General features: G+C 40.2%; 3 protein-coding genes across 9 annotated transcripts in view; 2 read left to right on the top strand and 1 right to left on the bottom strand.

Annotated features, from left to right (window-relative positions):
• The first annotated feature begins 5 nt into the window (after positions 1-5).
• LOC121904510 (ubiquilin-1-like) lies at positions 6-8,066 on the top strand. Of its 2 annotated transcripts, XM_042422286.1 has the most exons (11): positions 6-299; positions 500-642; positions 2,055-2,182; positions 2,414-2,676; positions 3,334-3,489; positions 3,596-3,764; positions 4,012-4,133; positions 4,276-4,359; positions 5,628-5,743; positions 5,867-6,035; positions 6,559-8,066. In XM_042422286.1, the coding sequence occupies exons 1-11, from the start codon at positions 168-170 to the stop codon at positions 6,700-6,702; spliced, it is 1,626 nt and encodes a 541-aa protein (XP_042278220.1). In that variant the 5' UTR covers positions 6-167; the 3' UTR covers positions 6,703-8,066. The 2 variants fall into 2 exon arrangements, with proteins under 2 accessions (XP_042278220.1, XP_042278221.1); XM_042422287.1 differs by lacking the exon at positions 500-642.
• A 1,692-nt stretch (positions 8,067-9,758) lies between these two features.
• LOC121903938 (probable gluconokinase) lies at positions 9,759-15,547 on the bottom strand. 5 transcript variants are annotated; one of them, XM_042421374.1, is made up of 6 exons: positions 15,440-15,547; positions 14,161-14,261; positions 13,624-13,654; positions 13,442-13,528; positions 12,043-12,086; positions 9,759-11,465 (listed from the first exon to the last, which is right to left on the bottom strand). In XM_042421374.1, the coding sequence occupies exons 2-6, from the start codon at positions 14,196-14,198 to the stop codon at positions 11,072-11,074; spliced, it is 594 nt and encodes a 197-aa protein (XP_042277308.1). In that variant the 5' UTR covers positions 14,199-14,261; positions 15,440-15,547; the 3' UTR covers positions 9,759-11,071. The 5 variants fall into 5 exon arrangements, with proteins under 5 accessions (XP_042277308.1, XP_042277305.1, XP_042277304.1 ...); XM_042421371.1 differs by having other exon boundaries at positions 15,335-15,544; XM_042421370.1 differs by having other exon boundaries at positions 15,361-15,544.
• A 615-nt stretch (positions 15,548-16,162) lies between these two features.
• frmd3 (FERM domain containing 3) overlaps positions 16,163-21,325 on the top strand; it is a 52,310-nt gene continuing 47,147 nt past the window's right edge. For both annotated transcript variants that reach the window (XM_042420074.1, XM_042420073.1), the window contains exon 1: positions 16,163-16,530. In XM_042420074.1, the coding sequence (XP_042276008.1) occupies positions 16,426-16,530 (105 nt within the window). In that variant the 5' untranslated portion in view covers positions 16,163-16,425. The remainder of the gene's footprint in view (positions 16,531-21,325) is intronic.

The following is a 21,325-nucleotide window of genomic DNA, read 5'->3' as shown; positions in this document are numbered from 1 at the left end:
TGGCACACATCCACAATCCACACAACTTTGTGCCGAGTCATCGCGACAGACACGCGCACCTCCGCCCCGGGACTGTGCGCTCCTCCCCAGGTCCGCTCATCATCATCATCATCATCATCATCACCACCACCACCACCACCATCACCGTCCGCCCGCACAGGAGTGAGATGTCAGGCGCGGTGAAAGATGAACCGAGAGCACCGTGTGAGTGTCCGAAGGCTGAAACGATCCACATTGCCGTCAAAAGTGTCACAGACAGCAGAGACTTCAACGTCAGAGGAGACTCTACCGTCAGACAGGTCAGCAGACCAAACGCACCTCTGAGTCTCAACTCCTGTGTGTGTATGTGTGTGTAAATGGCCTGAATGTCTTTCAGTTAATTATTTCTATTCCATTGAATATTATAATGAAACCACACATTTAACCTGTGCCATCACTGCCATATGTTTGCCTGGCAAAAATGCTGTTGTGTGTTTATTGTGTGTGTCTGTGCGTGCAGCTGAAATGTGGTCTAGCAGAGCCCCGAGGGGTCCCTGCAGACCAGCTGGTGTTGATCCACTCCGGCCGGGTCCTAAAAGATTCAGAACTGCTGAGTCACCTCAAACAACAGGATGGGTTAGTCAGCCTGTGCATGATCCAAAGGTACATGAACATATGGGCTCTAGCTGGTGATCAGACACAGACACACACACACACTAGAGCTGGTATGTGTCCAGATTTACAGTAATGTGCTCAAAAACAGTGAGTTGTGTGTTTTTAACATGCAGCATATGGATATTAAGCAGGACTGTGTGAGTTTTATGGGTTAAACTCCTTTAAAAAAAAAAAAAAAGTCACATGGGACAGTTCAGTCAGTATATTTAAACCACTGCCACTTGCATTAATCAGGAAAGCATATATAAAGTCACTATGAGGTATAAAATTAAAAACTGAGAAATAAATAACTGCATCATATGTTCTTGTGATTGTTTGTTGATTAATTAAACTAGGTAGGTGTTGTGATTTTTATAAGGCCCTATGAAAGACGATGGTAAAATATTTATTTTATGCTGAGCTAACACACTAAAATTAACTTGATACTGAACCAGTCAGTTAAAAGTAATTTGGGTACAAGGACGCACAAACATTTTTGACTTCAACAAAGCCAGCATCATTCAGCTTACTGAGAAGCATTGCCATATATTTGCAAGCATTGACTGATCATCAATGCTATCATCAATCAGCGCTCACTATAATGGGGCACATTAAGTTTACAAATATGTCAAATGACTAGTATTATTCTTTATCATATGCTGTATAAAGCTTTTCTTTCACCAAATGAATTTAATTTCAGCTGTAATGTTAAAATCTATTGGCAGTATTGCTGATTATATCTGTGCAAAAGTTTTAGCCACTAAAAGTAAAGTGAGGATGCTTTCAAAAATTGATGCCATGAATAGTTTTTATTTATCAAATAACTTCATATAAGGTTCAGTAAACAGAAGAAACTGAAATGAAATAAATGTTTGATGTGAGCAGCTTCGCCTTTAAAACAGCAGCAGTTCTCCTCGGTACACTTGCACACAGTTTTTCAAGGCACTTGGCAGGTTGGTTGTTCAAACCATCTCGGAGAATTTGTGGATTTCGGCGTCTCAGTTGCTTCTGTCTCTTCATGTAATCCCAGACTGACTCCATGATGTTGAGATCAGGGCTCTGCAGGGATAATACCGTCTTTTTCAGGACTTCTTGTCCTTGTCGCTAAAAATAGCTCTTTATTACTCTGGCTGAATGTTTGTGGTTATTGTCATGCTGCAGAATAAATCTTGGATGATCAGACGCCTCCCTGATGGTACTGCATAATGGATTAAGAATCTAAACATCTAAAGTTCCTAAAACTTTTGCACATTACTATATATTATATAACAGGCAAATAAAGTAATAAAATGGATACGCTGGGTATTCACATCAATATCCAACATTAGAATTACTGTATGTGTCATATTAGACTTGAGCGCAAAAACTCTAATGGAACAGTAATGGATGCAGTAATGGAACTTCAAATTAATCCTTCTCAGGCCTCAGCTTTCGTCTGTGGTTTCCACCAATGATTCAGCTTCAGAACCGGTCCAGTCAGAGCTCACAGCTGTTCTTCACCCTGAACCTGAAAACCTCACACCATCTCCCACCTCCCCCCTCTGCCTGGGTAAGGACTGCAGAACATAGTAACACTCATCACCACTGATTATGTTTTGCCTTTACTCATCTCATAAGTGATCACATTTGCATTTCATATGTGATCCTGTTAGTTTCCGGTCATCATTTTTCCTTTCCAGTCTGTCTGGGCTTATATTGCTGCTGTAATATGATCAGACCCCACTCAGCTGTCTTGTGCTTTACAAGCTCCTCTTCTTTTGATCTGATCATGTCTTAACAGTGGAAGGTCTGGACAGTCTTGGCCTAACAAACAACGGGCCTGGCTTCTTCCCTGCACTCCAGCGCCAGATGGAGAAGCAGCTGCTGGCTGACCCAGAGATGGTTCACCATCTCCTGGGCAGCCCCTTTGTGCAGGGTACCCTCTCTAACTCCAGCCCTCAGCTCACCAGACAGCTCATTCTGTCTAATCCCCAAATCCAGCAGCTCCTACAGACAAACCCAGAGGTGGGAGATGTTCTCAACAACACAGATGTTGTTACACAGGTGGGTACAAGTTGGGGAAAAAAAAGATTGTGTGTATTTGAGGTAAAGATGTGGTGGGAGCTTTGAGTGGCAGGGTTTAAGGAGTATATGTGCCAAAGTATTTATTTCTCTATTATCACTATGATAATCATAAAGCTCCAAAGTTTACATATTAAAGTAGCAGAAAGTAATGAATATGCCGTTTTCCATTAAATTAATCAATAAAAAAATACAGGTCTGTCTCTAAACACTTCACTCATAGAGACTGAGGACAATCTCCCAGGTTTCGTTGTTAAAATTGGGTGGAAACAAATTAGAGAGTTTAAAAAAAACTCTGCATTGCAAAACCAATCCAAAGTCTTTAGGACAGCCCTTCATATTTGGGCACCAGTGAACTGCATGTCACTACAGAGGAGAGTGGGGGGAGAGCATCATCTCCAGTAAGGGGTGAAGGTTTGTTAGCGGCAACTAGCAACTACAGTGTATTTAGAAATCCCCAGACTTCAGTAGGTGGGGCTCTCCAATTGTCGGGTATTGCAAGACTAGTGTGATACAAAACAGCTAACGACAAAAAAAATAAATAAATAATTTTTCATTTCATTGAGATGTGGTTGCTTCCGCCTTGACTCATTTCTCCCACCTACAGTATATCTTCTTGCTCTTTGCCTCCTTTTCCAGGTTTTAGAGCTTATCAGGAACCCTGACATGATACATCAAGTGATGCGTAATGAAGACAGAGCATTAAACAATCTGCAACCAGAGCAGGACAACTCTGAAACCATCACTGGTGATCCTGATGGCCTTCAAGAAAATGACAATATCAAACGATCACAAGTACAAGTTTGAATGTTTTTTTTCTGAATTATCTGTCCAGATAAGGTCAAACTAATCTGGCGTTTTTAGTTATTTTGAGTTGTCTCTTTTCTGCTCTCTCTTTCAGAGCCAGATAGGAGTGCCTCCAGTGGTGTCTGCATCATCTGGGAATCAACAGCCACCCAAAAGAGGAAGAAAGAAGACTCCATCTCTCTCCAGCTGCCCCACAGATCCTCTCATATATCTGAGTGCCACACCCACACCTGATCCAAACCCTCAGCCCACTATTACTCCAGGCAAGAAAATACACATCCACGCAATTTAAACTACACAAAATAACCAAAGTATAGATTTCCTCATCTCTCTTTCTCATTTTATCTTAGTTTTACTCCCATTGATTATTTTAAAAGTGTTGAAACTCACTGCCATTTTCTCCAAACTAACCAAAAAAAGGAATCAGATCTACAGTATTTGCCTAATCTATATAAATTACTCCCTGCTGTCCTTCATGTTGTATCTGTGGCCTCATCTCTCTTGTGTCAGGTATGCAGTCACTGCTAGAAGAGATCACGGCTAGTCCAGGACTGATGGAGAGCCTGATGTCTGGGCCGTATATCAGCTGTCTTCTGAATTGCCTCAGCCAGAATCCTGACCTGGCAGCACAGGTATGACAACGCATACAAATGAGCACAGATGAATAATACAGATTGAGTCCATAATCTCTCTACACAATGTATCTCTCACTGTCTGACATCTCTCTAAGCTCTCACAGCAGATACCATAGCTCTCATTTTAATACTGTTTCAGATGTTGCTGAGCCATCCTTTGTTCTCAGGAAATCCTCAGCTACAGCTGCAGATGAGACAGCAGCTGCCTCTGTTCTTAGAACAGGTTTGTTTACTCTCCTCACTGAACTCTCACACTCACTGCAACTAGATAACAACAGTATTACGATTTGCTCAACACTGGGCAAAATGTCTAGTGTGTGTTATATTCATCATTCACTTTACTTGAACAACACATGGTTTTTTATCTTTTTTCCCCTTTTCCTTATCAGATGTCCCTGTTTATCTTAAAAACAGACATATTTCTAAGCATTAATTAATATTCATGTATTAATATACTGTAAGTGGCTAATATAAGTACTTTTAAGCCACACTAGCAGAGTGGGTTTAGCGGTTCTGATGATGGTCCATCAGTCTATTCTTATCCAAGGATGGACACTGGACACTATATACCTTAGATATTGGTTATCCGAGTTCTTTGCAGTGGTGGAAAGTAACTAAGTACATTTATGAAACTTTATTTCCATTTTATGCTACTTTATACCTCGATTCAAAGTACAACATTTCCCTCTGAAATATAGCCTATTTCAGAGGGAAATGTTGTACTTTCAACCCCACTAAATTTATTTGACAGCTCTAGTTACTATTTACTTTTCAGATTAATATTTTACACAATGGATAATATGAGTTTTTAAAATACGACACATTGTTAAAGATGAAAACAGTGTTTTCAACCTTTTTGGCTTTTGACGTCTTACAAAAAGCAGTGTGTAGTCGGGGTCACATTTCAGATGTCTGTTAGTTGTTAACAGCTCCGCCAAATTTTGATTTTTCCCTCTAAACTTCTCACATGATTTTATTTCAATAAATGTTCAAATGATCCAATATTTCACCAAAAATCAAAGATTAGAGAGAAAGTTCAAAAACTGAAAACAAATTTGTTTATCAGAACTTTGTTTTTTCTTTTTTCCTCTCCCATTAAACATCTCATGACCCCTCAGATTTATCTGGTGACCGTTTAGAGGGGCCCGAACCCTAAGTTGGGAACCACTGGACTAAACTAGATAACTGTATATAATGTATTAAACTGGCTCCACCTCCAGCAGCTACAACAGTAACATGCTGCTTACACACTGATGCTTCAGTATTAATAATCTAATGATGTCATATATAATAATATATCCACCAGAGGGACCAAACCATGACTTTTACTGCAATACTTTAACTACATTTTGCTGCTAATACTTTTACTTAAGTAGGATTTTTCATGTAGGACTTGTAATGGAGTATTTTTACATTGCTGTATCGGTACTTTTACCAATACAGCAAAGGATCTGAATACTTCTTCCACCACCGTCTATGATAAATGTGTAGATGCAGAGTCCAGAGCTGCTGTCAACCATGTTGAACCCCAGAGCCATGGAGGCTCTGCTTCAGATCCAACAGGGCCTCCAGACTCTGACTACAGAGGCCCCTGCCCTCATACCTGCGTGAGTAAAAACACACCTCAAGATAAAGATCACTCACTTGATGGTTTAGTTTCAGGGTAGAAGTGTTTTTTTTATGAAATGTGTATTAGATATATTTTACAACTTTTCATGTCTGTCCTGCAGGGCTGAACCTGGAAACACTGGAGCCAATGTTAATGCTGCCCCTGAGCACGGGCCTGACTCTGTCCCAAACAACCAATCAGGAAGTGGTCCTCAGGTAGCCACAGTGACAGAGCAGCAGCAGCTGTTTGTACAACAGATGTTGCAGGCGCTGGCTAGTGCTAATCGTGAGGTACTTACACTTTCTGTTTAGTTCAGTGACTGTAATTGCTCTTGAATTTGAAACACATCAGTTCCTGGCCTAAAGATTACAGGGACACACTCTGCAATGCTTCTTTTTCTTGTCTGAAATGGTTTACTGCTTATTGCACAAAGAACAAACATTTTTAAAGTATTTACAGAAAGAGTACCATGCTGAAAGTTGGTCATATAACTAGGACAAGAGTCAGTATTCAATCCTGTGTATCCCATGTGCATTTTTTCAGTGTGGTCAAATAAGAAAATACAGTAAACATGCTGTGGACACATGTCACAGACACACAGTTTGTAGTATATTTGTTTATTTATTTTTTTCTAATTTACAAAAATTGACTTGGGGACAGATTAAGACAGACACAGGAGACCAAAGGGGGACAGTGTAAACCTGAAGCACATTTAAACTCCCAGAGGCACAAATTTCTTTACGTACTAATTCTTTTTGTCATGTTATTGTAATAACTAACACTTTAAATAACTCTCCTGTCACGTCCTGTCAGGTCCATCGTGAGGAGGCTGATTTTCAGGAGGAGCTGGAGCAGCTGAGCTCTATGGGCTTCACAGACCGACAGGCTAACCTTCAGGCCCTCATCAGCACCGGAGGAGACCTCATCACTGCTGTACAACATCTGCTCAGTCAGTGACACACAGATGTTTCTCTGTCCACATGCTGTATGTGCACACATAAATGAATGCACCTGTACTAACATTTACATGTAAGTCCCTACAATCCAACAGTCATACATGCTGTACTTTTTAAGACACAATTCATTCAGGAACTTCCCACACTAACCTCTGTCTGCTGTTGTAAATTGTATTCAGCCCTCGCATTAGTCACACTTGTACACTTAGCACTTACTTTTTATAAAGAGAGAACTGAGAAAACTTACACATACAGGAGGATTTTCCTCCCCAGAGTGAGAGCTTTGGATTAATATTCGGGTAGAAATTGAAGAATACACTCACATTCATTCACTCGTACTTGAATCCACCTAACATACTGTAGCGCAACTGCATACATATTCAGAATCAAGTCATGTATTATTAATCTCTGTACAGCCACACGATTGAGCTCAGGCCCCTTTTCATCCCGCCACCTGGTCAGATTCTAATGAAAGCTTTTAACACCCAGAGACAGTCAGATGTCCTGGAAGCACACAGACGATTCACACTCTCAGGCAACAGATTGAACTACGAACACAATCTGCTGTGTGTTGTTTCTGCTCTCTCTTGCTGCCACCATAAGCTGTTAAGACACAGATAATTATTAATCTGTAAAGGTACACCCAACTGCAAAAGATGTATTTAATATGGAGAGCATGACTTTGTGCACAGCCAAAAAGTGGTCGAATATCAGTGTTTATCTTGATGCTACATAGGAACAGAAATTATGATCTGCACAGCTAAGCTGCTCATCCTGTGCATAGGAGAAAAAGTCTATTAGGCTAGAAAATGAGAGTCCAAACCCGAAAAAAAAAGAATTTGAACCTTTTTGGACCTTACAACACAACCTATAATGATGATGATTATGATTTACTATGCATAAGGAGCCAGTTAGAAAGCTCATGTGCTTTCCTTCAGTTTAGCTCCAGTAAATATACAGTATCACGCTGCAGTGTTTGTGTGGTACATTTTATATCCTTTTGGATTTCACTAGCAAACTGCAACATACTCTCACTCATTTAGCTGACTTGTGGCTCTGACATAATCAGTGGAAACTGTTGAATGCTATTATCACATGCTGTTACTTTTGCATCAGCTCAATGCTGTTTGCCAGTAGAAGTTAATATATGTTCATGGGACATTCTCCACACCAGGCTCCTCTGCTTTCGTCATGTAAAGCATGTTATGTTCCTTCCATGCATTGGTCTTCATGGTGTAATGAACAGTTGTTTTGCATCAGTACAGTAGTTTTAGAGGGCTATGCCAATGAATAAGAGTTTGGTTCTGGTTGGTCAAAACACGATATCACCTTGAGCATCACCTGTCAGTCTCAATAAAGACAAAATCAAACACAAACTGGGCTGCTGTCTTCTCTGATGGATAAATGCTTTTTTTTTTTTATCACAATTGTAACACATTTTTCTACAATAACCCAACCAAAACAAAAATCCTCAACTGATCAGAATTAAAAATTAGTTATTAGCTATTTTACTCTTAGTAAATTAAGTAAAGTTCCCATTCCCCCCCTGCTGTGTCTGGACCTACTCTTGTACTACTCTACCACAAACACAAGGGGGCAGTTACACTTTACTTCTTCAGTAATATCAGCTGTTTTGACATGTATAGCTGGAATTATGCAGGCACAACATATTTTATAACAAATCTCAGCTGTGGCAATTAAAGCAGTGTAGGTTGTAAGTTAAACCTTTATTATTTATATATTATTTAACCTCTGTAAATCAATAGTCTGAAATCTGTAGAAGGTTGAAGACTCATTTGACTTACCAGCACAACATGTGTGTAAGAGAGAGGGTTGTCCTCTGTATTCCATTCCTGCTTTTGTGTTCTCGCTGCCAGAGACCTCATGGATTAAGTGACACACAAGACACATACTCCGTCATCAGATACGTGTGTATGTGATCCACTTGACAACCTGTATGTATGTGTGTGTGTGTGTGTGTGTCTGTTGCTGCCAGACTGAGGGGGTTTTAATCTTCAGTGGTGTTTATGTGTGTGTGTCGCAGTGTGTCCGTACATTCGTCTGGATGTGTGAGATATGAGAGTAGCCGAGGGGGGTTTTTGGATTAGAAGCTCCTAAAATATTCGGAATGAGGTTTGAAGATGAGTCACACCACAAAAACAGCTCTACAGTGCTGAGTGGAGGTGTGTGTGAGTGTGTGTTTGGCCGAGAGTACGGGGGCATCGTGATCATGGTCATCTCATCTGTGTGTGTGCGTGTGTGTGTGTTTGTGTGTGTGTGTGTGTGTGTGTCTTTTTAAGATGGTCATAGATCAGCCAGCAGGAATCACAAAGCCATGACCTGATCTGACCTCTTGTCTGGGTGTCAGAAAAGCCAAATTTTCCTCACAGCAGTGTAGCAGTAAGGTGTTTACTCTTAATCCCTTTAATCCTTTTACTTCACCACATTCAGTGTGAAGATTGAAATTTTAAGATTGGTTGGTGCATTTGGCAGTTAATGCCAGTGCATGAAAGGTAGTTTGACAAATCATAGAAAACATGATTTGCAGTTGCTTGCAACTAATCCGTTTCCTGAATCTAAGTTGTCAGTAACCTCAGGAAACCTGGTTAGACTTTAAAAAATCAATTTAAAAGCAGGTGAGGAAACCTCTATTGTTGAAGGGAAAGCAGAAAGATAATCAAGAACCATAAAACTGTGTTTGGTGAAGCAGTATTCATCAGGGAAATGGTACAACGTCATAGCAAGCAGCAGAAACATTCTGCTGTCCACCAGCTGTTTGTTCCCTCCGAACCAAACCGATCCTGAATTATTCAAACTTTTCAGGGATTTTAGAAAAAAAAAAAAGCATTATTTCTTGAAGTATGTATGGGTTCTCTGTCATCAAGTCAGCTCTGCTGTCAAAGTGAAGTAAAATATTTAACACAAGAATCCAAAACTTGAGGTATAAAATATTCAACCAAAACCATTATCTGGTCATTTTTATTTAAATAACCCGTGCAACTCTGAATCAACCCAACAGCTCGACTACAAAACCAAAGAGCCAAATTTACTCTGTGAATGTTACATCTGTCATAGGCTTGTAACACAATAAAACATAATTTAATCAGTCAAGTCTGATACACTGTAGATTTTTGTGTTCAGGTTAAATTTTGTTATATGCATACATTGTTCCAAGGACCACTTACTATCTTTTTCGACCAAATCATAGTCTTCACCAGCAAATGGAGTTCGTTCAATAATAATCATGTGATTTAAGTATAGACAAACACTGAGCAAATTCCATTCACTGATGAAGACTACATGTGATTTTGTTGAGTTGGAATTATTAGTCAAACTATTGTTTACAAGGTCGAGAATAAACTTTCATTATCAGCTTCTCTTGCCAGTACCAGACTAACATGTTTCTCTTGTCTAAAGTGACTTTTGTTGTCGAATTGTCAGAGTATGAAAAGTTTTTTTTCTTGAGATATGAATGGTCTTGATCCTATGTCATGAAATTTATGAACCCAAATCCAACAACCCAAAATGTCACTCAAAAACATTTTTATTTTAATTTGATGTATTTGTGCCCATGCAACTGTAAATCATCCCAGTACAGACACTTCAAAGCCAAATTTGCATGTTTGTTACACATAAATGTAAACTGATCTGCTTAAAATAATGTCTTAAACTTTAAAACATTGTTGCTCATTGTTCTCTAATAATAAAAATCTACTCAAGGCATTTTGTCCATCATAAGTTGCCGTCTGTGCAGTGAGGCAGGTTACAGACTGATGTAGGATTTTCCACAGAAAAATCACCACACTGCACTGTGTGCAACAAAAGGCAACTGCAGGACAATCAGCAGCCCTCTACAGGCTCATAATTCTGGTTTGCAACCCAAAAATACAAAATTTACAAACCATGTGTTTTAATTATTATTACATAATATAACTAATAAGGTGTGCCGCACTTTCCTGTGAAAAACTGGAATCCTCACAGCGTTAACGCCTCTTTGACCACTGTTGTCAACATTCCCTTGTTGTACACTACTGGAGGTAGATATCTGTAATTGGTCACAATTCAAACCCTGTGTGATAGGAATTTACGAGTTTATGATGATGGCACTTACACTGTGTTTCAAAGTGGTTTTAGCCAACTAGCTGCAGTGTTCAGAATCACAAATGCACCACAGGATCATCCAGACTCTGTTATTCTGTTATTATCATTTAACATCCTGAAGCACTAATGAGTAGACAAATTCAGAATTCCCACAAGTTTCTGTATGGTTTCGGTCAAAAGGTGCTTTACCCTGCACTGTCAAGATATGATCTTTTGATTATAAACCTGAACACCCTTGAAGATTACCAAATTCTTCTGAACTGCTATTCTCATTGGTAGATTATGGCCTCTGTATCTGTCGTTGGTGACGACTTGAGGCTGATGAGGTGCTTTTCGACCTCTGTGGCCAAATCAGTGATGCTCCTCGTGATGTTCAGTGGCAACACATTCTCCTCATCCAGCGGAGGCTCTAAAACATCAAACTGGGAACGCAGCAGGTCCGCTTTCATGAAATGTCCTCTCCGGGCCACCATCCTCTGGTGAATGAAGTCGTAGTCACCGTGTAGGAAGAGAAAAAAGACATCAGGAGGGGTGGAAAGTGGGATTTCCTGGTCTGGACAGGAAGAGAAGGTGAGGGCTTTGGAACCATAGAGCAGGATCTGTCTGTAGATGCGCTTCAAGGCAGAGCACACCACAAGAGCATCAGAGCCTGAGCACCTTTCTCTGTGGTAGGAGGACACACACACACACATATACACACACAGTTAGCCAAATGCAGAAAATGTTAAAAAATAGTGGGGAAACAAAGTGAACTCTGTGCGCAAACAGCTACAGAGAAAAAGGATGCAGAGAGAAAATAAGGATGAGTGGATTTAAAAAAAAAGAAGTGAGGAAAGTGTAACTAGCAGTGGAAGAGTTAAGGAAAAGAACTCTTTGATGTCACCGTAGTCGTTTTAAGAAAGAGATGGCACACTTTTCACTCTCTCCCTCACCTCTTCTCAACACTCCCACTCACTTAATCTGTCTTTACCCTCCCAAGCTCCCTTTCCGCTCTCTGGTTTTCATCTCAATTTTCAAAACCATCTTTTTTTTTCTTTTTTATCTCTTTCGACAATTTCACGCCCGCATATCCTTACTTCACTCCACTGCTCTTCAGCTCCCTCTCTCTCTCTCTGTTACCCCATCATCATCTCCAGTTGTGTCCTTACAAAATGTGTTGTCTTTCCCACTACAAAACTATGTGAGTGCATGATCACATATATACTGTGCATATGTGTATGTGTGGTATGTTTATTTGTACCTCTCAATGACTTCATGCAGTTTGAGAAGCCAAGGCAATCTGTCCTGAAGAGACAAACAACAACATCATGTCTGGTTATATTTTTGTTTTAAACAGCGCTCATTCAGGGTGGTTAGTTTGCACCTTTTCATATTTTTTTCAGATAGTAGATTTATTTGACCCTTGTCTTCAACAGCAGTTCTCAACCTTGTTAAGAAACGTTTTTAATCTCAAGGATTATAAAACAAATCATTCACTGGGTTTAAAGGGTTTTTGCACTAGCTGCCCGAGGGGGGAAACAAGGCATCGCCTCGTTTGGGTGTCACTATCTGGAAAGATTATGAAGCAGAAAATTGAAGTTTGTTTCAGATATTTGCCAAAAACTAATGTAACAACTCTGCTCCTCTAAAAAAAGATGAAATCCAAACATGAAAAATATGATGATTTCTCTCTATCTACCACTTACAGTTTTAACATTTTTGAGTGTGTGAGACATAACCCGTGGAGATTTATTATGAGCACTCAGTGTTTATATTGAATCTGACTATTCAGAGTTAGACATCACAATGACAATATATTCTGTTTGATTGTCTTAACTCAAAGACTCTTACAAAGAACTGATCAGGGAATCAAACAGAGATCAGATCAGCAGACGATGTGGCAGCACAAACACATCTTTGATTACACTGCAATCACAAACAATCAATCCTAAATTAGTTAGAAAGCTGAACTGGAGTCACATTCTTATCATACTGCATACTTAACATGAAGAACTGAACTCGTATAACAGGACTCACATTCTCTTATATCCAGGCTTCTGAGCATCTACTGTTTGGTTCTGCCAACCTCAACCTGCCAACTCTGATATCAGCATGAAAGTCACATTTTTGCCAAAGCCTGACAGTAATCCTGACGTTGCATTTCGCCTTCACTTCATCGGTTCATCCTGAAACTGCCAACTGTTGAGTATTTTTTAAAACATGCCAAAGCATTGGACGGAGCAGGTCTCAGGGTAATTCTCCCAGGCCTCCAAAGCAAATTTCTGAGTGGGCGCTTATTGCCGGCCATGAAAACACCTCTAACAGTAAACTCCTGCCAAATGTCGGTCCGCCTGTAAGCTTGTATACTCAGCTTTGGCAGATAGCCAGTCAATTATTTGGAGATCTCCCTTCATTTTGAAAGTCAGCATGGACAGGGAAAAGATAAATATTGACCAAACAAAAATAAATGACTCAACTAAATTTTAGGACTATGGGCTCATTTTCCCTTCCTGTTCCTCTCACTGTCTCCTTCCTCCACCTACTTATTGAGTTTTCTGTTGCTGCGAGTCTGCCGAGAATGATTTACTAAAGAGGAGTGGTACAAATAAATACACTAACAAGACACCTCCAAACACACACTCTCACACACCTGGACTGACCTGGTCTGTGAGCGCTTCACCACGAGCCATCTTCTCAATGTTGTCCTGAGGGTGGAAGTTGTCTCCTTCATGCAGGGGCCACCCCAGCTGATGAGTGGATACACAGATGTAGTCATACTGGGTGCAGAGACATGAGTAGAGGTGTATTTGTGTGTGTGTGTGTGGAGGATGGGTTAAATTACCTTTTCTGATAGGAAGGTCCCTAAGGTGCTTCTGTATAAGAAAAAGAGCAAAACAGAAAAGACTTCATACAGTGTCATCATTCAAAAACATTGACCATTTAAAGATCTACTTCTGATGGGCTTCCAATGTAAGTGAATCCAGTCCTCCCGCTGTGCAAAAATGCATTTAAAAGTTTATCTGAAGCTAATTTGAAATTCTGGCAGTCCGAATGTGTCAAATAAAGTGGATATCTCTTGAAGTTAGTCTTTTTAGTGCCAAATTCCCAGTTTTTGTTACAATCCTTCCACCGCAGCTCAAAAGGGAAACATTTTCTGAGGAAAGAAAAAGAGAATTTTATACTATAAAGACTAATTGTGGAAGATTTCCACTTGACTATCATCTTCACTGATCATCAAATAAAAGGCCACTGATGCAAGCAAAAATCTCATTTATTTTGCTTCCTTTAACTCATGTGGGTTATACTCTGCTCAGTGTGCTTATGTGAGATGCCTCCCAGTAAGGATGTCCTGGTACACAAAAATAAACAGTGCACATACTTTCCACAACCTGAGACTCCCATGATGATGTAGATCATCCTGCTCAAACAAACAGGTGGATCTGCAGACGCCTACAGGTCAGCTCCTGTTCTGAAATGGATCTGAAGAAGAAGAAAAATCACTTTATAACTGGAAGGGACTTGTCTGCTATACTCAAGAGGTATGAGCAGGAAATCTTACACATGTAAACATCTCAACCATAGAAATATGCAGAAATTATATCAGTGTTCATGTAGTTTAATCCTCATTCTACCAACATATTTAAGATACAAGGACTACTGTAAGAAACAACTATCATAGCAAAATGTTTGCTTATTTCTTCTCAAAACATTATTAGTTATGTATTTAATGTCATCTAAAAAGAAAATCAACATTATTATTATTTTAGGAAAATAACAGTTCATTTGCATATTGTGTAAAATGAACACATATACTTTTCTTTATATAAATTGTAGCTTTTATCCCAAGTACAACCTTTCTCCTACCCTGCTGATACCGAGTACTGATATGATACCAGTGTTTAATTAATAAGCTGAATGCCTGGGATCATTGTTTTATGAGTAAGGCAAAATCAGGCTTGCTTAAACATTGTTTTTTTTCCTAAATTTGTCAAACAAAATGTAACAAATAAATACGTAGATATAAATTTGACCGATACCCAATATTTGAGTCAGTATCAGACCAATATCCGATATCAGTATTGGTGCATCTCCACTTTAAATTGGGACCCCTGTCAAACATGAACTCAATAAATGATTCCATCTATTAAAACTGCATAGGCGGAATTAGGTGCTTTTGACTGGGATCCTCCAAGATCCCAATGCATTGGTATTTTTAAAAAGGATTAATTAAAACAAAAACAATAAACAATGATAGGAATGATAGAATAAAGCACCTGTGAGATATGATAAAAAGGAGACCTCTGGGGTGTGCAGGTACCCCAGTCGGTGGGATTAAGGTTAACCTGCCGTTATAATGAATTAACTGGTGGTGTGCCAGTAGCTACTGGTATTTTATGCATACAGCGCTCATTGACTGTATAAAAGGGTTAGGGTTAGTTATACAGTCACTGACAGTACTTATGCAAAAACGTATTATGACTCTAAATGTATCGCCTGCCAAGCCAGCGACACACAACTGTACCATAAAACATTAGTTTTGTAATTACACACACGGTTTTTTTAGCTACTCTCTTCTCACAGGAGAATATATTCTGAAACATTGTGCAGCGTCCCGTGAGTGTGTCAGGTATTCCTGCTGAATCAGTGGTTCATGTAACCTGTAGAGAGACGATAAAATCCCACGTATGCCACATCCTGCTTCTTCAGTGACTCGGATCCGCTTGGACCATGGCCGCCGGGTTGTTTCGCTAAAACACGTGATGACGCACGATGCACGTCGCTACGTTCGCAATTAAAGTGACGTCGTTCCGTAACACGTTCAGATTATGTTGCGGCTGAATCGCCTTTGACATTATTATTGATGGAAATAAAATGACTTCACCGTTCGCGGCTTGATCACTGCTGTTTATTTTATTATCGGATGTTTGATGAACTTATGAACCGTTGCAGAATGTAGATTTTGATATTTGTCATCACTTCATTGGACACAAATCCACACGTGATGCACAAAACAATGCAATGCAATAATGAAGTGATGATGATGATGTAACCTGTATGACTTAGTCTGTGGATCAGAAGCTTTTTGCATAATTATTTTATCAATAGCCCATAAAACAATAGATTCACAGAGCTCACAGCTCGTTTTAGTTACCTATAAAACCTATAAAAAAGAATATAGCGCAGAAAATCAGTGACTATATGTTTTTTTTTCCCGCAATAATGACCACATGCACTTCTGACACCACACGTGGGATCATAATTGCAATGTGCAGGTCCTGTTGAAATGAGGTAGAGCGAGGCAGAGAGAGAGAGAGAGAGAGAGAGAGAGAGAGAGAGAGAGAGAGAGAGAGAGAGACCCTCCTGTAGATACATCAGTGGGCAGGCAGGAGACGGATGCAGGCTCTCCTCCCTCCCGCTCTGTTACATCCATCCATTCTGTTATCCATCCATCCATCCATCTCTCCATCCACCCCGTTCATTCCCAAGGGCGTCACAGGGGAGGGTGACAAGACCTGACTGAGAAGCACATACATGTAATGTGTGTGCATGCGTGAGTCCTGCGTTTATGTAGCCTACGTTGCGCCTCTGGTCTGCTGCCTGTGGATCCGGTGACATGAGGAGCTGAAACAGAACCGACAGAAGGATGAAAATGCTCCGGTTTCGCAGCCCCAGCATCCGCTCCTTGGACCAGGAGGTCCTCTGCACGATCCGGTTACTGGACGACTCCGAGATCTCCTGCAGCATCCAGGTACATGAAAACGCACACAGTTTCTCCACCTTTGTGCTTTGTGGTTATTGCAATTATCACGTGGAGGTGACAGAGAAATGCCCTTCAGGTATATTCTTGTTTTAATGGTTTTATAGCCCCATATTGTTTGTTATTCTGATTCAGCTTGTTATTTTTCGACCATTTTGAACGCATTTTTGCTCTAATTTCCATGCTGCTGTGATTTACTGGAGAGGTTGCATGCTTTGCTCACTATACAGCCTTTAAGATATGTGTAGTGAAGAAAAGAGAGAGAAAAAAAAGAAACGATGGTGAACCTCAGGCAGAATATTTACTGGGGCTTTATATATGTGTGCTTGTGTGTGTTTCCATGTTTGGTCCAAGCAAGATGAGACCCACATGGAGAGAAGTTAGGGTGAAGTTTCATTCATCGCACAGGGAATGATGGAGCTCCATGGGTGTGGTGGTGGTGATGGTGGTGATAGTAATGATGAGGAGGACAGAGGGGAATACTGTTTGGCTTATTGATTGCAATCAGTCAAGTGAAGCTATGTGTGTGTGTGTGTGTGTGTGTGTGTGTGTGTGTGTGTGTGTGTGTGTGTGTATGTGTGTGATGAGCTTATTGTGTGCTTTTGCTTATGTACAAAGATGATAAGACATAAAGTGTCACTGACAGAGCCAAGAAAGATCCCTTCTGTGTAGCAGCCATGATAAACGCCTACATTCTGAAGCTTAAACCAAGACTGTCTTTATTTATTCTTGAGGAGGTGACATTTTGGAAATACATGTTTTTATATCATGAGTATACTTTAGACCACTTTGTTCATGATTTAGCAGCTACAAACCTAACAAAGCTTTTGGAGTCTGAGACAATATGAGGAACAGAAGAGATTCACAAATAATTTACAATAATTTATTTCTTTCAAAACAGTCGAGGTAGTAATTCCTAAACCTTTACTGAATAAAGAGTAATTACATCGCCCAAAAACTTCTTTTCATAAAGCTGCTTGTCACACATAGAATAAAACAATAGTCATCATATGTGCTGTTGGAAGTTTTTACATCAAAATCTGTCTCTGTCTGCCACCCAGTGAAATGAAATAAGCAGGATGAGTTCCATCGGAGATGTTTGCAGATACTATAATGGCTGTACTAAGATACACCAGGAAAAAATGCTCAGTGTAAAAAGCAGGTTGATGAAGAAGGTGTGGCGAATGACTTTAAAAGATCATAATCTGCTCTCGCTGTCAAACTCCTAGATCTTTGTTTCTGGACAGACATGAAGACTTGGGTTTTTGATTCATTTAGAAAAGCCACCAAGGAGCTGATGCACAAACCAACACCTCAAAGCTGAAGTGCAGCCAACTGGAAAATTGACATAAAAGACATAAAACCTGATCACTGGATCCATTAGAGACGGATGAAATATTTAAATCTCTTTGGCTGCCTGAACAAAGGAAAATATAAGTTTTCCCCTCTGCTTGCACAAACAAATTAGATCCTGTGGGCTTGCAGTGTAGATCCTGCGGGCTCCTGGGCCCTGAGCTGCAGCTGCTGCCAGAGAGGTAAAAAATAAAATCTGTGTATCTGCCAAATTATGACTCATAATTATAGCACACACATATGTTTAGTAAAGGGACATTGCATAAAAAATGCTGGCCAACATATGGAAAGATATGGATGGACATTATTCTGTTCTGTTGTTAAATTTTCAGCATTGCACCAAAATTCTTCAAAGCAGCACCAGCTTGTTGACAACACATTCAGCTAAACAGAGTTGAGAGCGCCATGAGTGAACGCAGCTCCGAGCAGCACCTCATCTCCCCCTGAGCCGCCTCCAGAAGAAGTTGGCAGCAGCCTCGGCCCTGTTGTCTGACCCTGAAAGACCGAAAACACTCGCAGCATGTCAAACGAACTGTCTCGCTGGACTTCTACTTGTACCCAATCAATGATTTATAAAAAACCCTTAAGTGTACTGAGAGAGGAGGATGGAGAGAGGCAGAGAGGGGTGGTGTCTGTATCTTTGTATTTTCGCGCTCACATGCATGTATACCTGCGTGTTTGTGTCTCTGAGAGCACAAAAGTGTGTTCAGCGCTGCTACGCCTGGGAACATTAAAGCATGGCTTTTCACCGGGAGTTGCGTGAATGCAAGAGTCCAACATTGTGAGTGTGTGTGCACTTTTAGCTGCGTGTCTGTACATCTGCGTGCGATAAGGAAATGGACATTTAATATTTCTAGCTGACTGCATTTTCCAGAGCTTTCTTTAATGGCTTTGTGTTCCGGTGCTGTGCTGCTCCTTCCTACATATTTCATGACATCCTGCGCTCCTCATGCTACACTTCTGCTGCTTAACAACAGCACTTCTCCCTTTTCCAGTGTACAGAGACTTCCATCTCTTACTTTATCTGCTTACTTTTCTCCCACTCTCTTTTATTTCGTCTGTTCTGCTTGTGCTGAATATGTAGGTCAGGCAGCAGTAGATTGAACACCATTAAAATGTTGTGTGACAAAATTGTTCTCAAATTGTGCTTATGAGCAAATGCCTCACAACTGAATAGCTTGTTTAATGTGAGTCTGCAATGCCCTTATTTCCTTTAACTTTCCTCTTAGGCATCACTTCTTGACTTTGCATAAAACATGGGTGCATTACCCAGCACCCCTTGGGGTACAGTGCTTGGTACCGCATGATCTATCCTGATTAAATGAGGACTTTAAAATGTCTTGAAAAGCCACAATAAGTATGGATATTTCTATGGCGATAGAAAATGCATTTTTTGGCACAAAATGGATGATAACTTATGTGTAACACGTCTTATTACTCTAAGTGTAAAAATAACGGAAAGGCAATTCAGAGTGTTTACTTATGACAAAAAAAGGCATTAAGAATAGATATAAAAGAAACACAAGGTGATATAAAAATACACATGAAGAAACAGAAGATAAAATGAGCTCAGATTTAAAAAAAAAAAAAACAGAATATCCAGGAGAAGATATGAATGAATGGTCCCAAATTTGACTGAATAAAAAGGAAGTGGCAAACTGAAAAGTTAAGCTTAGCCTCGATTTAAAAAGAGCTAATAGTTGGAGAAGACTTCTGATTTCTTTGAGTTTGATCCAGAATATTTCATGTTTCCAGTGACCATATTGATGGATTGAGTGATCAGACGTCAGCATTGGTGAAGTGATGTTATTTAGCTTGAAGTGTTACTGGGCACAGTAAGACTTCAAGAAATATTAAAAAGAAGTTTAGTCATAGTTTATTATAACATATAATAGTGGCTGAATGTCATACTCATTCATACTCACATACATGTATCGTTCCAACAGCAATGTCAAGAGGAGAATCTGTTCTAGTGAAGAAATGTTAAGGAGCAGGAGACAAATGAGTGTGTATATATTATCCTATTAATGTTATGTATATTTATATTTATTTAGGTGGATGACATTGTTTGTAAAAAGATTTCCGGTTCTGCGTCACAAGGAGCGGCAACAGCCTACAGCAGAGCGTAATTATTTTTAAGTTGTTTACTGTGACACTAAGAATAGCTTGACAGCAGAGTATAATGCAGGTAGAGAGAGAGAGAGAGTGTGTGTGTGTGTGTGTGGGGGGGGGGGGGTATGTGTGTCTACAACCTGGGGGTGAACGTGTCCAGCCTGCTGCTCTCTTGTTCAGTGGTAATGTTAAGTCAGACACGTCAAGATCAATACACAGTGACCTCCTCAGCTTTCTGCTCCCCTCCCCTTCATCGTCCACTCTTTTTCTTCTCATCTTTCCATCACTCGTCTTCTCTTTCCCATCCCCTCCCTCTTTTCGCTCTCTCTTTCACCCCACTTTCAGCTTCAAATTTACTCCTCTGTCCATCTTTTCTCACTTTCTATTTTTATATCTCTCATCTTATATCTCCTTCCATCCTCCTCTCTATCTCTCCATCTCTCTCTCTTTCTCTCTCCTCCTTCCTCTCTGTGACACATCATGTATAATTGAGTGAGATCACTGTTCTTCATGAGGCCAACATCAGTCAGCTGTCAGTGATGCTCTACACACCATGAGTGTGTATATATGTGTGTGTAAGTGTGGAGGGTGGGGTAACCATGGCTCACTTGCATGAAAGATTTAAATGTAGCCACTGAGCCAAAGTTCTGCAATTACGGACATCAATTCACTAGAAATTACTGTGCGGCAACGAAATAGCCCATAATAACTGGAACTATATTGAAAGCTTGATATATATCCTGCTGACTGCTCTGTTTCTATTCTTGTGCAGGTCACCTTATCAATACATCACTGATACAGTCTATTTAAAGATGCATATGGATGTCGGTGTTGTTTTTTACTACATCTGCCTCTCAGCAGAGATATGTGTGTTGCTGATGTGGTGCTGGCCTTTTATTTACCATCATTTTTTGCAGGGGGCTGACTCTGTGTGTGTGTGTGTGTGTGTGTGTGTGTGTGTGTGTGTGTGTGTGTTATAAAGGTAGCGTAGCTGATGTGTGAGCTATGCTGAGGCAGTGCTATTGTTTTCAGCTTGTAGGCATTCTTCAGAGCAAGTTATAAATAGCACTGTTCTTCTATTCTTATCCCGCTTGCCGGCGCCTCTTTGATGCTCCTCCGAAGATGACTAAAGAGAAATAATCCCTTTTCTGACTTTTGCTTGCAACTGAAGGGAAGCAGAGAGATGAGACAGCGGGATAGAGGAGAGGTAGACATCTAAAGAAACGGGTGAGAGGGATGGAAAGCGAAAGAGAGATGGTTGATAAGACAGAATGTGGGGTGACACGGTTGGTCGCAGTACGTGAGCTGTGAGGATGATGGC

This window comes from Thunnus maccoyii, chromosome 9 (assembly GCF_910596095.1).
Source record: "Thunnus maccoyii chromosome 9, fThuMac1.1, whole genome shotgun sequence".
NCBI lineage: Eukaryota > Metazoa > Chordata > Actinopteri > Scombriformes > Scombridae > Thunnus > Thunnus maccoyii.
This window is presented reverse-complemented; position numbering and strand designations above follow the sequence as displayed.